This window comes from Eutrigla gurnardus (genome assembly GCF_963514095.1).
Source record: "Eutrigla gurnardus genome assembly, chromosome: 10".
Classification (NCBI taxonomy): Eukaryota; Metazoa; Chordata; class Actinopteri; order Perciformes; family Triglidae; genus Eutrigla; species Eutrigla gurnardus.
Window position 1 is genome coordinate 26,767,152 of NC_139924.1, and position 21,158 is coordinate 26,788,309.

The window sequence follows — 21,158 nt, forward strand, 5'->3', positions numbered from 1 at the left end:
TACTGTGTACTTGCTGTGTTTTCTTGACTTGTTTTGTATACATTTGTTAAATAAATGAGGTCAGAACCCATGTAGCATATGATGTGTTATTAAAGCCTTAGTTAAATGGAGTGAAACTTTCCTTTAGTAACATAAATCACAAGCTTTTGGAAATTATATAATGTAGATGTCACTAAGCGACTTCTTCAGGATGTTTACGGTGTTTGTTAAACTGCTTTTAGGTTTGCAGGGTTTGTAAATGATAGAATTTGTATTTATTGTCTGTTATAATTATCTCCGGGAGTAGTTTAATTAAAAAAAAACACATTTCAGAGAGAAGAAGGAACACGATGGTGTGATCTCTCTTCACAGGGAAAGTGAGCTGAATTTAAAAGGAAAGAACATATTCACCTCTTATTGATGTTTTACTTCGCTGCTTTTCTCCAACACCTCTCTGCCTTGTGTTTTTTTTTAAGGGGACAAATTCTGTACGAGCCACCTGTGTGCTCTAGTTTGCCATTATCGCAAGGTGGTGATGAACCCATCAATACAAGAGGTTACCGTGGCAACCAGGGCTGTGGCACGCTGAAGTATGGGAGCGGCGGTGAAGAGGGTGGGGAGGCAGGGGGCAGACAGTCACCCTGATGCTCGTGCTTGGGCAGAGGAGTCGTGACTAACCAGAGCCTCCCCCCCCCCGTCTCCCCCCATGCCCCCGCCCCCTCGTCTCCCCCCCACCTCACCCATCTGTGTACGTGCTTCCTGTCACAGACTCACTGAAAGAAAGGGAGCAAATAAACGCAATAAGACGTTAGAAAAGCCTCCGCTGCTTTATTTCTTCTTTGTGTGCAACCAGTGTGTGTGTGTGTGTGTGTGTGTGTGTGTGTGTGTGTGTGTGTGTGTGTGTCTCGTCCTTTTGCACAGCAGCGAATGTGTTTGATCCCCCCCCCCCCCCCCCCCCCCACATGTTGCCACAGCAAAACCCTCCGATCCCGTTTCTATTTACAGCCGTCACAGCTGGAGCCATGTGGGCACCTGTGGGATCTTTATATAGACACACACACACACACACACACACACACACACCTACTGCATGCCTGGTAGCATCTCCACTGCTGCTGACCAGCAAACACACACTCCCCGTCCTCATCTTACCATCCACCGGCCTGTCTCACACACACACACACACACACACACACACACACACACACACACACACCAGCACAGACTGAAATAAACATCTCCGGCGTTACGAGCCAGCTGGCATCCTCCTGGAGATTTACGCTGCATCTTTGGTTTACTTTTCTCCGGGATAATCATCCATCAACTCGTGAGCGGACGACCCTCATCGGACCCCCGGCTCCTGTCATCGTCCCTGAATGATTTCTGTCTATGCTCATAATTTACCGTCACGCTCTATAAATCTGAGCAGAAAGTGCCATAACCTGAAAAGTTATTGAGCGTTCGTACAGTCTTTTGAGGGATGTGCAAAAAAAAACAAAAACGGATTTCACGGTTAAATCACCACGGCAACCGTCGAGCCGATCAGTTATGAGGTGTTACAGGCTGGTCAGGGTTAATCAATGTCACTCCCACCACTTCATTGGGAGCAGACAGCCTCTGTCAGGATGCAGCTTCAGGTGCTTGTTATTATGGTGATGGTGTCATTGTAAATTTTCCAGCCTTCCACGGCAGCCATATTAAACAGGAGCGTCTTCCCAGAATGCCTCTGACTCATCTGACATTTCACTCTGAACCCCAGTCGTCTCTCCTCCTCCTCCAGCCTGCAGCTCTCTCTCTCTCCCTCTTATCTCTCCATCCATCTCATCCATCCTCCTCTTTCATCTCACTGTTCAAATTCAAGGTTACCTCTTTTTTTTTAAACGTCTACCTCTTTTTTTTTTTTACTTCTTGCTCATTCAGTTCACACATTTCATGTCGCCTTTTTAAACATTCATCAGGTGAATTTTAATCAACATTATCTCTGCATAGAACTTTTTTTTTTCATTGTTGCAGAAACCTCCACCTTTTGCACCAGTTTGCACCGCTGTGGTTTGTTTCCACCTGATTGAATTTGCAGTGTAATGAGGAGTGTCTCTGAGGCCATGCGGTGAATGGATAGTCTAATATCTTCCCCCAGGAGCCCTTTGAAATAGGATTGACTTTTGGAAGGCATGTCTAATTATGTTTTTGTACACAGAAGTAGTCGGGAAGAGCTGCACGGAGAGTCCTGGAAGGTCTCAATGCTGCGATATGTAACGTCCACGTGTGTGGAGGTCTGTGGGGATATCAAGCTGTTTCCTCCCGGGCAGCACATAATTAGATTTGAAGCAACCTGCAGACCAGACTGCATGTCTGCACCTGTAGCCCACCAGGTCAGGGCAGCATTTAAATGGCCAATGTGTGCATTTGAGTGGGATTTAAACTGGAATGTTCTATTCTACGTTGCATCTCTAACTCTGAGTTTGCTTTTTTTACAAGTTTAAGACCTGCAGCCTGATCCCTCGGGTCCCTGCAGGCATTCAAATAGATGCTTGTATGTGAAGATGTGATATCAGGTCAGGAGTTTTGGAATCATGACCTCTATTTTTTAAAATACCGGCTACAGCCCTGCTGATATTAGAGATCACGCTCCACTAACTTCTGAGGAAAAAAAACATCCGAGACAACAAACAAGTCTCTCGTTTAGAGACGGAGCAGAAATGTGAAAGCTTTCAAAATTGCATGTCAGCCAGGCTTTGATGATTCTTGTAGCAGACAAGAGGTTTGTTTGTTCTGTGGTTTTCAGCCCCCCCCCCCCCCCCCCACACACACACACACACACACACACACACACACACACCGACTCTGTATGAGGAGTAATTGATGCCAGACGGGGAGGAGAATATAGATGCCTATAGATTCTATATGAAAGCTGAGTGTCCTTTCAAACATGCTTATAAGTCACATAAGTCATCTTAGTAGCTAACTGGTAGCGTGGTATCGACCTGTCAATCAGCAGGTAAGCCCCGCCCCCTAAAGCATCCCCTGCTTTCTGGTCTGGTGGACTCTAAATGGACCATAATGTACTAAATGAACATCATGCTGGATTGAAGAAGACTTGAAACTAGAGATTGAGACCATAAACTCATGTTTACAATGTTTACTGAGATAATACATCAAGAGAGAAGTAGGACCATTTTCTCATAGACTTCTATACAACCAGAGAGGAGTCGCCCCCTGGTGGCCAGCAGAGAGAAGTAGGACCATTTTCTCATAGACTTCTATACGATCAGAGAGGAGTCGCCCCCTGGTGGCCAGCAGAGAGAAGTAGGACCATTTTCTCATAGACTTCTATACAACCAGAGACGAGTCGCCCCCTGGTGGCCAGCAGAGAGAAGTAGGACCATTTTCTCATAGACTTCTATACAACCAGAGAGGAGTCGCCCCCTGGTGGCCAGCAGAGAGAAGTAGGACCATTTTCTCATAGACTTCTATACAACCAGAGAGGAGTCGCCCCCTGGTGGCCAGCAGAGAGAATGACAGGTTAAGGCACTTCAGATTCGGCTTCACTCTTAAGAACCAGCGGTTGCCGCCTGGTCCACATGCATGCTTTTGGTTTAAATGTGGGCCGGGTCATTTGAAGCCTTTTGCTCCTCCTCCTCCTCCTCCTCCCGCTGTGTGGCACTGATCTCTCCTCATACATACCAGGCTGCTCCGTCCGTGAGCACGCCGCTGCTGTCAGCGTAAGAAGCAGGCGGATGTTCTGATGGCTCGTATTTCTGTTGACTTTCACATTATGCTGTTGAGTGTCGCGGTTCGTCTCCCGCCTGCCGGCCCCTCGCCATCCCGCTGGACGACCGTCGGAGCGGACTGACCGAAGGTGAAACGTCCGGAGTGTGAGAGCTGCTCGCCGGATCGCTGCAGGCGGAGAAGGCGCGTTAACAACCTCCATCGACTGGTAACTTGAGTTTTTTTTTTTTACAGATGATGAACGCAGTTTATCCGCGTCATTTATTATTATTTTTTATACCTAAAATACTATTTTATTTAACTTACATTTAAAACATATTTTAAATGTTTTATATTCAGTGTTAGTTTTCTGATGCAAGATGGTAGAAATAAATAACCGCACTTCTCTTTAGAAGACACGTTTCATTAATTTATATATTTTACACTTAAAATAATTATTTCCGATACCTGAACTTGTGAAGCCGCGTGCACGAGAGAGGGCGAGCAGCGAGCGCGCGCAGAGGAGCTGGGCCTGTTCACAGCTCTAATAATAAATGATTAAACTCGTGGAGTCATTCAAAGCTTGACATTTCCACACACTGACATATTTTCAAATGTTTAAAACAACAACAATGTTCATTTGATTCATGACAGCTTGGCACACCTTTTAATCTGCAGCAGCTTCATGAGGTTTTAATCAACAGGTGTGCCTTTTCAAAAGGACGTTTTGGTTGATTTCATTAGTTTGAGACCATCAGTCATGTTGTGCCGAGGCCGGTGGAATCCATATAAATGGCAAGAAACTGAAGCCAATCCTCAGCCTGCTTTGAGACATGGCACTTCAAGGGCTTTTAATGTATCTTTTAAGTGGAAAACCCTCAAACGCTATGATGGAGAAGCTCCCAGGAAACAGAAGAGCGAGATAGTCAACGTCTAACGTCTTCATTGCGGTTAGAAATAGGCCACTAATGGCATCTCAGATTAGAGCCCTCATACAGTAAACGCTTCAGAGTTCAGGTGGCGGGCGTCTCGACATCAACCGTTCGAGAGAGAGAATCAAAAAACACAACTGAGGAGAGGGCCAACAGGAAGAGGAGCTTTGTTTGGCAAAGAAACATAAGGACATTGGTGTTAGAAGAGTGGAATCCTTCTTTTTTTTTGGTTCCAACCGTCATGGAGAAGGTGAACAGATCGATCTGCACACTTTGTTCCACCGTGAAGCACGTAGGTCGAATTAAAGAGCCGGCTTGACAGCAGACACGCACGTATTTCAAGCATTTCCATTTAGAATCGATGCGTCAGGAGTAAACTATAAACTATCAGCTTTCTAAGGCAACAAAAGATGGAAACACTGAGTCACCATCTCTCTGAGCTCGGCTGCCTGTTACACTATAGAGGCGACCTCTGGTGGCGTCTGCTGGTCACTACAACACATCACACGCAGCATCATAGAACGTGCATGACGGGATTGAAAATCATACTGTCAGGATTTCTAAATACTCCGATGTACCATAATACTGACCAAACCTTATTGACGTGCAGTAGCCTTATTTGTGAAATATACCTTGTATGGTCAGCGTTATGTTTTATCTGTTTTATCTCCACGACATGTGGCCTTGTGTCTCTTGTGTTTGTGTCTGAGGTGCAACATTGTGTGGTTGCTCTTTAGCAGGAAGTTGCCAAAACTCGGACCCTGTCTGTGTCGACCCTGCTGTCTTTTGACTTTGTTGTGCAGCAGCGTGGTTTACCGCTCGTAAAGCTGCACCCAGTCGTATGTGGGTGTCATCGCCGCTCATTTTCTCCTGATGATAATTATCCGGACTGTTGGCGAGCAGAGTCACTTTCAGAGATCACCCAGACAGAATAAATGGATTGGGCCTTTTGATTGAGAGTCACTGATGAGCGCTGCCTGTCTGCCTGTCTGTCTGTCTGTCTGTCTTTGTGCACCTTTCTCCAGCTGTTTCACTCTTTTCATTCAAGCTATTCTGCGTCGTCAGGGATTTGATGTCAAGTTCGTCTCTGATCCGGTTGCCGTTGATGTTTTTTCTTTGAAACATTGAGGTTGTCGTCAGGTTTTGCCGCTCTAGGTAGGTCATGTTTCCAATTTGTGTTCGTGGAGGTGGAACCGGACCCCTGAGGAACCCCACCCCCCCATACAGACGTTTTTGAACCTGAATGATGAATTGATCTGCACCACAGATGAGACACATCTTATCATAAATCCTAAGGTCTCCCTGCATAAATAAAGGATAAATACGTTAAATGTAAGTATTTCCTGTATTTTTCAGACTTCCCCATGATATCTAGAGCTTTTTTTTTATATATATTTTTTATTGATTATCCTATAACTTATCGTGAGTGTTTTTATCGCGATCAGCAATAAAATCCTGTATCGTCACGACGACGGTGAGCTGCAGCATCTCCAACGTTACACTATAGATTTATCTGAGCAGAGCCGTTTCATCAGCAGTCTCCTATCATCTTCATCTGTCTGTTGACTGCCTTATTTGATGGTCAGTCGGTTGCCATAGCAACAGCGTTTGTACTTATCACGTCTGCTGATTGTATACATGTTATCATCTCTCTCTCCATGAATTAATGCATCGACTGTTTCATCCCGCTGGAACGAAAAGAAAAAAAGTCTATTTGAAGTTTCAAGATTACTGTTATCGTAGAGCGATCCCAGACTCTGAATCACTGATCACTCAGCTCATTGATCTCTCTTTTGTTTTTATAACTAAGCTTCAGAGTTTTGTAAGCGGGATTAGAAAAAGTTCACTATATAAGTCCATTTACTGATATTTCAACTACTAACTTGACTGATACATTCCATATTTTACCCACATACTTTATATTTTAGCCACTAAAACCATTAAAAACAGGGATTCCAACCATTAAACAATGTTTGTAATGTGTCATGTATAGCAAACATCTTGTAGGGAATAATAACTACCTTTTATTTTTGGCCTTTTGCTAATTTTTAAGCAGTTTGTTCCCTACTTTTTTTTATTTTGTGATCTGTTTGAACAAACGAATCCATTTGTGACCATAAAACAAAAAACATGTATTTTCAGAGGCAAAATCATCTAGTAATTCATAAAAAAGTGAACAATATCTGGAAAAATCCATATTTTTGTGGAGCAGAAATGTAAATATTTTTGATTTATATCTTGTTAAATATTACATCCCAACCCGATGTTGACTTTTAAAGGATGAGGGAGCACAAATGGATTAACATCAAGTTCTGATACTCTTGTATTTAAGTTCCTTCCAGTAGTGTTTTAAGAAGAAGTCTCAGCAGGTGATCCGGCAGGTTTCTCTGCAGGTCGACTGGTTTAAAGCAGTTGACCTTTGTGTCTTGTTAACCAGACTGGAGCAGAAAATGAAAGGGGAAAAGCCCCGCCAGCCGGATTCGTGCTCGCGTTGCGGATGACGCACGGCGAGTGCAGCGGCGTGTGAAGTTGGCGCCCGGAGCGGCGAGCTATCTGCTGGTAACCCAAGTATTAACACGGGAGGCTGTTTTTCATCACAGAGCAGCTGCAAATGTCACATTACAGTTCACGTAATACCTCCTTTTTTTCTTAATGGGGTCGGTGTCATGTTCAAAAGGGGGAGATCATCCTTTTGTGGGGAAAAGAAAAATGCAGTTAGATCAACAAACTGCACATTGTATTGTATCGTATCTTTATATGATCACTCTCCATTTGAATGTAGAGGAGAGATCTTCAACAGGGGGTCCACAACCCCTAGGGGCTTTTGTTAAATGTTATGTTGTCTCATTGTGATGTAGAAATGCTGATATGCCCTGAAAAACGTTCATACAGCAGAGAACGCTTCTCATCTGTGCGTGGATTCACCAAAACCCTTGGATGTGAGGACTGAATGTCTGATCTTTAAATTTCTGTTTTTTTATGACGTTGAAACGCTGCAGAATGACATTTCCTGAAAACACCTGTTTCTGGAGTCAGACATCACTGATGTTACTCGTCCTTGTGAAGCGTTTTGTATGTTTGTCATCCCGAGTGCTCGGCCAACAAAAACATATTTACTTGGGTCTGAAGGTGAAATCTGTTTGTGTGTTTACAGGAGCCGGCTGCACTACTATGACTCTGAGCTCCTGAAGATTTTTGCCTTTTTTTTTTTAACTCTTGAAGCTCCAGCTTGATTCCTCGATGGGTTCCCGCAGCCAAGGCTTCTTCCACCACCACCAGCACCACCACCGTGGCTCCATGGTGCCCACCTTGGTGCCGAGGCTGCTGCCCGAGCAAGGCAGCCTTCTGGGGGGTATCGCGCAAATCACCCCCAACCTCTTCCTCAGCAGAGGCAACGTCGCATCCAACCGCAGCCTGCTGCTGTCCAAAGGCATCACCTGTGTGGTGAACGCCACCATCGAGCTCCCCAACTTCAACTGGCCTCACATGGAGTACGTGAAGGTGCCCCTCGCCGACATGCCGCACTCCCCCATCTCGTTGTACTTCGACAGCGTGGCCGATAAGATCCACAGCGTGGGACGGAAGCGAGGCGCCGTGTTGGTGCACTGCGCGGCGGGCGTGAGCCGATCCGCCTCGCTGTGTCTGGCCTACCTCATGAAGTACCACCGCGTGTCTCTGGCCGAGGCCCACGCCTGGGTCAAAGCCCGCCGCCCCGTCATCAGGCCCAACGGCGGCTTCTGGCGCCAGCTCATTGAGTACGAGAGGAAGTTGTTCGGCAGGAACTCTGTTAAGATGGTGCAGACGCCCTACGGGGTCGTACCCGATGTTTACGAGAGGGACCGCAGGAGCCTGGCACCGTACTGGGGCCTGTGAGATTCTCCCTGGACCGCAGCGCCATGCGTGTTCAGGACGGTGGAAGTGAGTGTACATGTGTGTGTGAGGCTTATTTAATGAATTCTGGTGCATTTTGGACAAAGACTAACCAGTTGCCTCCATTTAGTTTTTGTGTGGGAGCAAGGCAACTTCAAGTCCGGGATCCTTTTCGGAGCAAAGGATCGATCTTGGAATCGACCAAAACTCGATCCGAGCGTGGAAGTCGGTGCCGTCTATCTCCTGGTCTGCCATTCCAGACTCGGAGAAGCTCCAGACTCTGACAGTGATGTGACTGAAGTCCTTTTTGTCCTGACGTGATGATGTCATGTGGTGGTATTGTGCCAGTTCTGCAGTAATTGTTAGTGTGAAGGGCGGCGACATGCCCTCAGTTTATGGTAGCATTTAAGATAAGTGTACAGAAAAACAAAAAAATCTTAACAGAAATATTATTTTATTGGAATGTGCTGATAGTGAGGAAACAGTGGAACGCTTTAACGGTTTAAAGCTACTGTTATACCTTTTTTTAGGGAGAAAATCTAGATGATGTGAGCTACAGGTGGAGGTTTTAGGGAGAGCTCCTGTGTACCACAGGGTCGACCGTTTCATCCCGTGACCACACTATCTTATTGTAGTGCTGTTTGATGCTTTGGAAAAAAGAAATACAAAATCTACCGCCTCAAGGGAACTGGTAGTTAACTATGATAGATGCTTGGAAAAATATTTTCCATCTGAGTTTTTTGCCTTGTGGACATATGTTGCATAAAGATCAGAGCATAGAAATGTTTTCCTCTTTGAAAGAAATATCAAGATCCTGCTGGTTGAAACTTTTAACGTAAAAAACAAAAAAAAATAGTGAACTTAATCAAAATACACTCCATCATCGAGACTCAGCCGCCAATATTATCACATAAAAGTGTTTTAGTGTTAAATATTCCTCTTAAAGGCACCATGTTCAGTTTTTTCTCATAAACATCGATTTTTTTTTACACTCAAAAAAACGACAAATTGTGCATCCTTGAAGTCTGTTGAATCTTTTGCGAGGCGCTATTGCATACGTAGTCAGTGCAAAGATGCAAATTCACATATTCTTGGGAGTTGAAATATTTAAACTCGAGTGAGAAATTCACCCCGGGAGGTCTACGGTAGAACCTCACATTAGTCCAGAGACCGGACCAGACTGTGTCCGAACAACAAGGTTGCTGCCGTATTTATTGTGTTTACGGTGATCCATCCAAACTCCATTCAGAAAACAAGCATTTTAAAAGTTCTTTGTGTTGCCGTCTTGTGGAAGGAACTAACAAACTATGACTTCTCACTTTTTAGCTCTGACAATTTAATCACATCTGCTTCCCAGATTTGGCATTTCGTTTTACTACCGTAAAGCAACTCCTTCTGTTTGGTTTGGTCTACAGATGACGTCTTCAGATCGCTTACTTTGTCTGACGTCCAAATGACGTAAAAAGAGAAAAAAGCAGCGTGTTCTCAAAAAAGCCGGAACCATAGATGCATGGCGATCAAAATTGTTCACGATAATCGATTTATTTTTTATGTTCTATCGATTTCTTTCAACTCATTTGTTCAGCACTGGATGTTTAAGATGACTCTGATAGCATCGCTGTGGTGGGCGGTGAATGTACCATGTTAGGTTTGTATTGTGATTGACCATCTGATTGGCTGCTACAGTGTGACATCACCGTTGACCGTTTCAACCCACAGAGATCAGTGCAACCATGTTTCTTCAACAATGCCATAGTAGATTAAGTGTGATATTACAATTATAATAATAATAAAAAAGTTCAGGGGAAGTAATTGTTAGCAGGAAAAAGATGCTCTGTAATCTGATTTCTAATTATTTCATGCCCCAAGATAGTCATATTAAAATAATACGAAAAATGACGGTTTGTTTGTGTGAAATGTGTTTGAATTTATACGGAAAAATACACCTTTTAACACACAATATTTTATTTATTTTTCTCAAATTACAACCCAATCTCTGGAGGAGTTAACGCTAAAAATCTGTTCACACAAAAAACATCAAACGCCTCCGTGATTGTATTTATGGGCGGCCATTTTCCCCCCAAGAGACGTCTCTGGATGTCAAAGAAATGATCCGTGAGTCATTTTCATTTTTTTTGTGGTGACGGAGCAGCAGGCAGATTATTGATGAGCGCTGTTCGTCTCGTGCCCACGCTTTCTAAGGGACCTCCAGAGTGGTCTCCACAATGAACGCCCCCTCCAGGTTTCCTCGGCATAGTGAAGCGCTAGAAGTAAACGCATCCTTTCACCAGCAGCAGGATATTATCATCTGTCATTAAAGCAGCGAGCAGAACCGTTTGCATCATCCTGAGCGTCGGAGGCAGACAGGCCGGGCTCCGGTGGCGGCGGAGGCCATGCAGAACCAACTGTGCTGATAACGGGGTTTTTTTTTAGATGACATTCAAGATGCATCAGACGCAGGTGAGCTGCTGTGAGGGGCTATTATATTCATTGTGTATACGTTTGTAAAGTTTCAGAAATTAACAGAAAAGAGCCCAGGAGACGTATTGAAAACAATTCAAACCCCAAACATATCCAGTTTATGAGGATATAGGACAGAAAATAACCATCAAGTCCTCTCATTTGATAGTGAAACTACTTAATATTTGGCACGTTGAAAGTTGGACATTCATTCATGACTCCCAGAGGATGAATCCCTCAGACTTTTGTTCTCCTCTCGCGCTATCATGAGGTTGCCATTTGTGGTTTTTGGAGTAACCTGGAGGGGAGATCCATTGGGAGGAAGGGCCTTCCTGATCTGAACCCGAGTGGTGCTTTGTTGCTGGACTTCTGTCCTAGTGAGGGATTGTCCATCACAAACACATTTTAGATCATGTTTACAGGTGTATTTGGTACCAGAACACCTAGGCCAAAGATCGACGATCGACTTTGTGGTCTGCAGCTGCACCAGTTACTGAAGCAAAAACCAGGGTATGGGAGTCAAAAAGCTGCTTCCCGGCAGAGATTTGCCCTGAGAGGCTCTGGACATTGTTGACACACCTCTTGATTGCGTGGGGGGTTCAGGGACACTGCCTGAGGAGTGGCAGACCAGGGTGGAGGTTCCTATTTCTAAAAAGGGGGACCAGAGAACTGCTTGAATTATCAGGGTATCACTGGAATGCCCTCCTTGTCTCCACATTTGATTGTTTTTAGACACAAAATATGATAAGTAAGGGATATAATATTTCTCCCTCCCATATTTATATTCTTACTCGTGTGGAGAGGGCTGGGAAACCGCATTAATGCAGATAAAATGTCCAAGACATATGGCTCAGTAATTACATTAATAAATATAATGAAGGAGGAAAATAAGTTGTTTTTTTCAGCACTAGTCCAGGTTTTTCATTATCAGTCTGTGCAGCTTATATTTCAGGCAAATGTGAACATCTGCTGGAGCTGCAATGAATTTGTGAATCACAGCTTCCAATTATACAGCCTTTAATAATTCACAATAATCGGCATGAGCTACAGGACTACTCCCCGTTATCAATAGGTGTAAATCTGCATTTTCCATTTTAACAAGTCCACACGTACAAGGCCAGTTATTAAAACATGCTGCTTCAATTTCAGGCTCGCCGCCTTCGTTCTAGTTTTTAATATGACAACCTGATTTAACCACACAGTGTTGGATGTAATTCAAAGTATTTCTTAAAAATGTTATGTTGGAAAAGTACAATAGGAAGTGTAATATAAAACCTTCATTATGGAACTAACAAACGTCAGCAGGAGACGTTTGCTGATCCAGTTCGGTCCATTAGTGAAACAAGTCATTCTTCCTCTGCAGCTGAATAGGTGTTGTCTCTGCGGTGGAACACTGACTGTCTGTTTGTCGCCTTTTAAAAACCTCGGACCAGCTGGACTGATTGATGGCGAAGGCGCCGAGGCAGAAGACCGCGAGCCCACAGAGCTCTTTTCAATGTGTTGCTGAACGTCTCAACAGTGAAACATGACACATATTTGTGTGTCCGGATTTAGTGGTGAAATTCTAGGCGTCATAAATCGAATCTTACGTTGCCTTTCCATGCTTTCTTACTACTGATGGTGGAGGTAAGAGAGAACTTGTGTTAACAGGTGGTTTTCTTATTTTCAGCAGATCCCAACTAAGGATCAAAACTAGCAATGTGTTGATCCCAAAGTTGCGTATTCTACAATGTACGTTATTACTTTATGTGATAGACCTTCTTACCAGTGTTGAACATGGTGATGTGTACCTACCCTCGAGTACCACAACTGCACTACGTACTGTTTGAGTAATTAAAAACCTTTACATCTACCTTTTTTATTTTTTATACACTGAAACTACATATGTGACCCGATTTTTTAAGCTTTATGTTTCAAACGTTCAGTTACAATTATTTTATTATTTTTATCATTTAATATAACACATTTTTAAAATAATCAATAATTTAATCTGTTAAATGTATTTTGAAAATGTAAAATAGTGAAAAATCCCTATAAGGTCTTCAGTGTCTTGATTTAGCCAACCAACGGTCCAAAGTGTAGATATATTATAGATATATTATAAGTAAATAGTTTACTATTATATAAAAACAGAGAAAATACTCACATTTGAGAGGCTGGAAACATTGAATATATTTTATATACAAAGCCAATAGATCACATTTTTCTAACTCTGGAATATCATGATTGACCTCCGGCATTTATTACTCATTATGTACAGAAGACTCATAACATTTTGATTTATTTTTTTTGAGCTGTGGATGAATTATGTTGAAGGAAGCAACTATATCCACAAGGACGAAGGCAATCGTGCAGAAGCAGCTGTTTTTAATCAATAAGAATTAATAAGAGCAGCAGTCCACCACAGCACACTATCTTCTTCAACCTCGCTTTTCTCCCCACAGTGATAATTTCAGCGAAGCAGACTTCAGGCACAACGACGACGACGGGCACAGGTGGGGTGCATTTCTAATTATACGGCCTTATTCAGTAATTGATTCCCGCGTTTGTAATTTTCTGTAATCCCGGTGTTCACAGTGAGAGGAGAGGAATTCATTTTCTCCAGGAAATGAATTAGGAGAACTACGAGAGATAAAATGGATGTTGGTGAGCGCACCTCAACACGAGTGTGAGAACAATAATGAGACTGGTTTCACAGAGCCCCCAGACATCTCGTCTGATTGGCTGAGCCTAACCGCCAGCGATGGCCGAGCAGGGTTGTCGAGGAATTTATTCCATTTACTTTTTTTCACAAATTGATGGGAGATGAGCTCTCTCTGTGGCCGTAGAGAAAGTACATTAAAATGGGAAAATATGTAGCGACACTCATACAAGCTTCCCAGTAAAGCTGGTAGAATAACATCAAGAGCCATGGGAATTAAATGATTAAATTAAATGTCATGTGCTCATACTTAGACAGAAAATCAGGATAAACAAATCCAGAAAACCAACACTCACAGTTTTTATAACCTGAGTAAAACACTGCTGAGTATAGTATAGTTCACGCATTTAACATAAATATAGTTTTATAAAAATGCAATAAATAAGTGACTTTTTTCGACAAACTATACTATGACTTTTTCAACATACTATACCAAAAAAAGTCGTACTACAGCATGTCGTTAGTCATGAAAAAAAGTCGTACTACAGCATGTCGAAAAAAGTAATGAAAAAAAGTCATACTACAGCATGTCGAAAAAAGTAAAAAAAAAAGCTGTAGTAAAGCATGTCGAAAAAAGTAATGAAAAAAAGTGTTAGCATAGCATGTCGAAAAAAGTAATGAAAAAAAAGTCGTAGTATAGAATGTTGAAAAAAGTAACGAAAAAAGTCATACTACAGCATGTCGAAAAAAGTAATGAAAAAAAGTCGTAGTATAGCATGTCGAAAAAAGTCATGAAAAAAGTGGTAGTATAGCATGTCGAAAAAAAGTAATGAAAAAAAGTCGTAGTATAGCATGTCGAAAAAAGTAACGAAAAAAGTCGTACTACAGCATGTCGAAAAAAGTAATGAAAAAAAGTCGTAGTATAGCATGTCGAAAAAAGTAACGAAAAAAGTCGTACTACAGCATGTCGAAAAAAGTAATGTAAAAAAGTCGTAGTATAGCATGTCGAAAAAAATTACAAAAAAAATCATAGTATAGCATGTCGAAAAAAGTAACGGAAAAAGTCATACTACAGCATGTCGAAAAAAGTAATGTAAAAAAGTCGTAGTATAGCATGTCGAAAAAAGTTACAAAAAAAGTTGTAGTATAGCATGTCGAAAAAAGTCATGAAAAAAGTGGTAGTATAGCATGTCGAAAAAAAGTAATGAAAAAAAGTCGTAGTATAGCATGTCGAAAAAAGTAACGAAAAAAAGTCGTACCACAGCATGTCGAAAAAAGTCATGAAAAAAGTGGTAGTATAGCATGTCGAAAAAAGTAACGAAAAAAGTCATACTACAGCATGTCGAAAAAAAGTAATGAAAAAAAGTCATTACTTATGTCGAAAAAAGTAACGAAAAAAGTCGTACTACAGCATGTCGAAAAAAAGTAATGAAAAAAAGTCATTACTTATGTCGAAAAAAGTAACGAAAAAAGTCGTACTACAGCATGTCGAAAAAAGTAATGAAAAAAAGTCGTAGTATAGCATGTCGAAAAAAGTTACAAAAAAAGTGGTAGTATAGCATGTCGAAAAAAGTAATGAAAAAAAGTCGTAGTATAGCATGTCGAAAAAAGTTACAAAAAAAGTGGTAGTATAGCATGTCGAAAAAAGTCATGAAAAAAGTGGTAGTATAGCATGTCGAAAAAAGTAACGAAAAGTTGTACAACAGCATGTCAAAAAAAGTAATGAAAAAAAGTCGTACTACAGCACGTCGAAAAAAGTAATGAAAAAAAGTTGTAGTATAGCATGTCGAAAAAAGTAATGAAAAAAAGTGTTAGTATAGCATGTCGGAAAAAGTAATGAAAAAAAGTGGTAGTATAGCATGTCGAAAAAAAGTAATGAAAAAAAGTGGTAGTAAAGCATGTCGAAAAAAGTCATGAAAAAAGTCGTACTACAGCATGTCGAAAAAAGTTTTAAAAAAGTTGTAGTATAGCATGTCGAAAAAAGTCATAGCATGTTGGGGCAGCCGGTGGCGCAGTGGTTAGGGCAGCCGTCCCATGTACAGGCGCTCAACGTCCACGACGCGGTGATCCTCGGTTCGACTCCCGGCCCGGCAAACAGTTTCCCGCGTGTCTTATCGCTCTCTCAAAAAGTGGTGAAAAAAGTATAGTATGTTGAAAAAAGTTGTCAGAATAGTACGATGAAAAAAGTAATTACTTTCTCTATATACTAAGACTTTTTTTTGACATACTATTCTAAGACTAAGAACCGGCTCTCGGCCAGGAAAACTGGTTCCAGAGCGGCACCAACTCCTGGCTGGTCTAGAACCATTCTGGAACTGTTCGCAAACCTACTTCTGGCTTTCAAATCGAATTTGAGTTCGACACCCCTGCAGTACAATGACATACTATACTATTAAATATGACTATTTTTCCACATACTATACTATTACTTTCTTCATTATTTTTTACGTACAAATATGACTATTTTTCACATACTATACTATTACTTTTTTCAACATACTACACAATAGCTTTATCCGACATACCATACTGACTATTTTTTCGAAAACCTTTAAGACTTTTTTCTCTTCTTAAAGGGGCCTTAAATATTCAGAGAAAGCTCTTATTCCAGCCCCATGCACACTGTTTTGATGCTAACTGAACTATGATTGTCATTAACAGTGATCAATAACATTTAATGGATTTGAGTATTCTTTAAACAATTCTGATGAATATAATAAACAATCTGACACTTTAAATAAACTATACGAGTATTTATTTACATCACATTCACATTACAGTTAGTCATAATTACAATGCTACAGCGCCACACTGTAATATATGAAAAGTGCTGCTGCAATTTTAGTTCAGAAATCGACTTCTTCCAGACGTTCAACACCAAGATGCAAAACAACAAAACCGTTATCGTGGTTCCCTTCAGGTTTTCAGCCTATAAAATACACAATTTAAATATGCAGAGAAATCTCATCAATCATGCAACAAAAAAATAAAAATAAAACAAACAGCAACAGTGAATTCAACACAACTCAGGAAAATGTTAAAACACCTGCCTCGGTTTTGAATGTTTAAGATTTCATAGTAAAAGCAAAAGAGCCACAGTTTCACCAACCAGACCTGACCCACAATTCAAGTACAATAACTCATGATCCAACAGCGCTTGTTCAGTGGGAACCGAGGAAGTCCCGAATAAAATCCTCTCAAACAGAAGTGACATTAAAAAGTCTTCCAGTTTTAATGAAATTGCCCACCTAATATGCGAGTCACGGACATGTGTGTATATTTAACGCATGACTAGTAGTTGATTTAAATACAACCTGTACAGCTGACCTATGATGAGGTCATACATGTGGAGGAACAAAAGGGCAACAATAACAACGACAGGGAATATTTGACAAACCACCAGCTTCGACAAAAACAGATTAAAAATTAAAGAAATAAATAGGTAGGAATCCAGTGACTTTAAACGTCCTTCTCTCAGTTCGTGGGGAGTCGTTGCTCCACCTATCTGATGTTGATTAGCCTGTGCCCCGTTGCCATGGCAGCTGCAGTCCAGAGCTCAGAGCAGGTCGGGCAGTATGAGGCCGGGGGGTTTGGGCTCCACACAGTTAATCCAGAAATTGGCACAGCTGGCGTGGTACTGGTGGCCTCCGTACAGCAGCTTGAAGTTGTCCGTCTCCGAGTTGAATGCCTGTCAGGAAGTGAAAGGAGGGCGATGTTACACACCTGAATCAGAGAGACAATGAACCCGTCTGTGCACACAGGAGGGAGACGGAGCGAAGCGGTGGAGACAGGACGAGCAGTGAGACAGGTTCTTACCTACCGATCCCTAAACTGAAAGAACCACTAGTGACACGACGACTCTTCCCCGTCTTGAATTTTTAAAAAAGGCCACCGATGTTTATTCACTGCATGACTCACATTTCAGCTCCCGTGTCCGTGACCCTGCTGTACAATTCAGCCAAGTGCATGAGCGCATGAGAAAATCTGCCTCTGGGTTTACTAACATGCAATACCAGCGAGGAAAGACAAGGATTTCATTTGTTTATACATAAAACTGTGTGCTACTAATGAATAACACATGACCTGAAACAGGTACAACACAAAGAGACTTGATAAATCTAATAAACATGTGTTTTCTGAAGAGTATCGTCATGACCAAGCGGCTGCAGCATGCTGTGACACATTTAAGCTCTCACTTGTGGAAATAAGACGATCTCTTTGGTATTTTGGGGGCAGCTTGTGGCTCGGGGGGTGGAGCGGGTTGGCCTTTAATCACAAGGCCGACGGTTCGATTCCCGGTTTCCTCATGTCCGCTTGCAGAAGTGACCTTGAGTGAGAGTGATTAACAGCGTTTAACAGCAACCCATTGGTCCTAATGCTGAAATGCACGCAAGCTCTTCTCACCCCTCCCTCCCAAAAAGCCCAGTATCTGAATTGGCCAGAGATCTGGTAGCGCGACAACATAAAAACCACTCAAAAATGCTGGATGCTGTAGATTAGATGATTGTCTGTTAGTGACGACATTTAATAACCTGATCTGGCTTTTCAGCAGAAAAGCTGGAGGCAGAGATGACGGCTATTTGGACTCCAGTCAAATAGCAGAGCAGATATTCAATATACAGTCAACTTCTATTTTAAAACTGACGATTTGAGTGATTTTAAACCACATGCTGATGATGTGCCATTGTTTCATTACGGGCTTGCAGGACATGACGCCGTTTGCACCAGCAGATATGACTTAATTCATTCATTTAGCAAAAGGCCGATAATCTCTATAGTGGGAAAAAACACTCAGCCTGGACCTGTTGCTTGATTTGCTTCTGTGTCTGAGAAGCTGAGCCTTATTGTTTTAAACAGACTGTAGCTGTTCCAAGAAAATGAAATGTGGCGGTCTGATCCCCACTCGCGTGTGCAATCAGGAGATCCTAATGTGTTGGCCATGCGCGGTTTAAGAGTTTGCATCCCTGGTGAAACCCTGGAAGCCGAGGAATGAGTCATGTGTGGTGAATCATAGCCTCCCACTCAGACGGAGAGGGGAGTTGCATGCAGAAAGCCAAAACTACATGCAAAATACACTACACCGAGTCAACAGCATCTCCACCTGCCTGAGTGCAGTCTGCAGACGCTCCCGGCTGGATGGATTGCTTTCTCACGCAAACCCAATGACACATTTACACTTGTTCTCTTCTGGCACACATTTCACAAGCAGAGCGATTTCCCTTTCAGAGCTGGAAGATGTGGGATGCTGAATGAAAGGGCGGTCCCCCTCACACACTCCGAGTCCTTCTTAGACTTCCCCCGTATTTCACTGTGGTCTGCTTTAACTGTGTATTATTAAGCCTTTCAGACAGGCAGCCACTCGGCTATGAAGCACACATGTAGTATTCCTGCTTCGGAACTAATTCAGCTGACCTTTGTCGTGCATGTAAAAGGTTAGGGATTCAGACTGAGCCACTAACAGGTTAGAGAATATTAAAAAAACTACCCTGATTTTTCTTATCTGTATTATTTCTACACTTCTACTCTATAATAATTAGAAATAAATGAAGTATAATTACCCTTGACCTCCTGTCATTGTCTTTAGCCAATGCCTGTAAGCACAAGAGCAGTCAACAAACATGTCCATGCAAAGCTCAGAAAGACAGAAAGAGCAGCAAGAAAGCATGCAGAACAGCTGTTTCGCCAGAACAGAGCTCCTTTTCCCCGGTTTTATTGGAGAGTGAGAACATGAAAGAATCCAAGTTATTATCCCTCAGGGCGCCTGCATATTCTCCATCTCAAAAAATGTAAGAGATTTGGCCTTAATTGATGTCAAATATTGATAAATTAATGCTAGAGTAGCATATTTGTATGGTATAATAAAATAAACAATCAAATAAATGTGGTTTTATGTTAATCAATTATGTTTTACTTTGCTCATAAAATTAATGCCATTAAAACAAAGCATTTTTACTCGCTGCTGTTATCAAACTGAGCTCCTTATCTATGAAATCAATTGAACTTTCCACAAATTTCCATTCAATCCTTGTGTTTCGTCACCACGCCGCATCTCTCTCTTACATTTACATATTTTACATCTAGTTTCTACATTTCCTGACAAACTCCAATAAAAATCGTTTTATTAAATTGTGCATTTCTTCAGATTACAATAGAAGAAATCATGTTGTTTGGCAATTTAAACCATAAGCCACCTAGGTGCTAATGAGCTAATTTAACTATACATTGTCACATCCAGAGTGGAGGTCGGACAGAAGTGGTGCTTTAATGCTATTTTTTTCTCCCCCCCAAAACCTGCGTCACAACCAATTTCAGACCGAATACCAGGCCTGGTATTACCAGAGCAATTTATTTAACTGTGTAGTAATCCTGCTGACCTGAGGCACAACACAGCAAGCTGTGAGCGAGATGGGCTACCAGAGAACAGATTTTCAAACTAACATTTTCAGGAGATGGGAACATTTGCGGGGGGAAAAAAAAAAGCTGAGATCCAAACTTCTGTTAGCGCTGCTGTCATACTTTCTCAAGTAAAAAACAACACATACAATTAATCCAAATCCTGGAGGCACGGCTGAGAAAACCTCAATTCATATAAATCGCCAGAAATGCTAAATTATTCAACTTCAGTGAGTCACCCTGGAATTGTTCCAATCAGCATTTATCATTTAGCAGACGCTTCAAAGCTGCTGATGGTGGCTCATCCCTGCCTCCTGACCACAGACTGCATATAAGAAGTGGACGGAGTCATCATGACGTCACTAACTGGTTTGAGTACTACAGTTTTGAAGCCTCGAGTTCAGCATCGCTAAATGAACATCATGCTGGATTGAAGAAGAGGACCATTTTCTCATAGACTTCTATACAACCAGAGAGGAGTCGCCCCCTGGTGGCCAGCAGAGAGAAGTAGGACCATTTTCTCATAGACTTCTATACAACCAGAGAGGAGTCGCCCCCTGGTGGCCAGCAGAGAGAAGTAGGACCATTTTCTCATAGACTTCTATACAACCAGAGAGGAGTCGCCCCCTGGTGGCCAGCAGAGAGAAGTAGGACCATTTTCTCATAGACTTCTATACAACCAGAGAGGAGTCGCCCCCTGGTGGCCAGCAGAGAGAAGTAGGACCATTTTCTCATAGACTTCTATACAACTAGAGAGGAGTCGCCCCCTGGTGGCCAGCAGAGAGAAGTAGGACCATTTTCTCATAGACTTCTATACAACCAGAGAGGAGTCGCCCCCTGGTGGCCAGCAGAGAGAAGTAGGACCATTTTCTCATAGACTTCTATACAACCAGAGAGGAGTCGCCCCCTGGTGGCCAGCAGAGAGAAGTAGGACCATTTTCTGCCTGCTCCTGAGGAAGATAAATGCAGTCTTTTTGACTCTATTGGTGGGTTTTTTGTTAATCTTGAAAAATTTAAATGCACAGCACATATAAAGCAGGAGCCATAAAGCTCATCTCCTCCCTTCAGTACCGTTGGTTAAAAAACAAACCTCTTCACGAAAGGACAATTCAACATATCAGCTACGTCTGCTGCAGCCGTTCTTTCACTTCATTATACTCTGAGGGGGATGCTAT

General features: G+C 42.1%; 2 protein-coding genes across 9 annotated transcripts in view; one reads left to right on the forward strand and one right to left on the reverse strand.

Annotated features, from left to right (window-relative positions):
* Positions 1-3,713: 3,713 nt before the first annotated feature.
* Positions 3,714-9,476, forward strand: dusp14 (dual specificity phosphatase 14). Its single transcript, XM_084019898.1, has 2 exons — positions 3,714-3,916; positions 7,774-9,476. The coding sequence occupies exon 2, from the start codon at positions 7,860-7,862 to the stop codon at positions 8,490-8,492; it is 633 nt and encodes a 210-aa protein (XP_083876024.1). The 5' UTR covers positions 3,714-3,916; positions 7,774-7,859; the 3' UTR covers positions 8,493-9,476.
* A 6,852-nt stretch (positions 9,477-16,328) lies between these two features.
* Positions 16,329-21,158, reverse strand: part of synrg (synergin, gamma) — a 32,751-nt gene continuing 27,921 nt past the window's right edge. For 5 of the 8 annotated variants that reach the window (XM_084019402.1, XM_084019401.1, XM_084019397.1 and 2 more), the window contains 2 exons: positions 19,149-19,181; positions 16,329-17,278 (listed from right to left, as the gene is read on the reverse strand). In XM_084019402.1, the coding sequence (XP_083875528.1) occupies positions 17,147-17,278; positions 19,149-19,181 (165 nt within the window). In that variant the 3' untranslated portion in view covers positions 16,329-17,146. The remainder of the gene's footprint in view (positions 17,279-19,148; positions 19,182-21,158) is intronic. The other 3 variants (XM_084019403.1, XM_084019400.1, XM_084019398.1) reach the window with 1 other exon arrangement.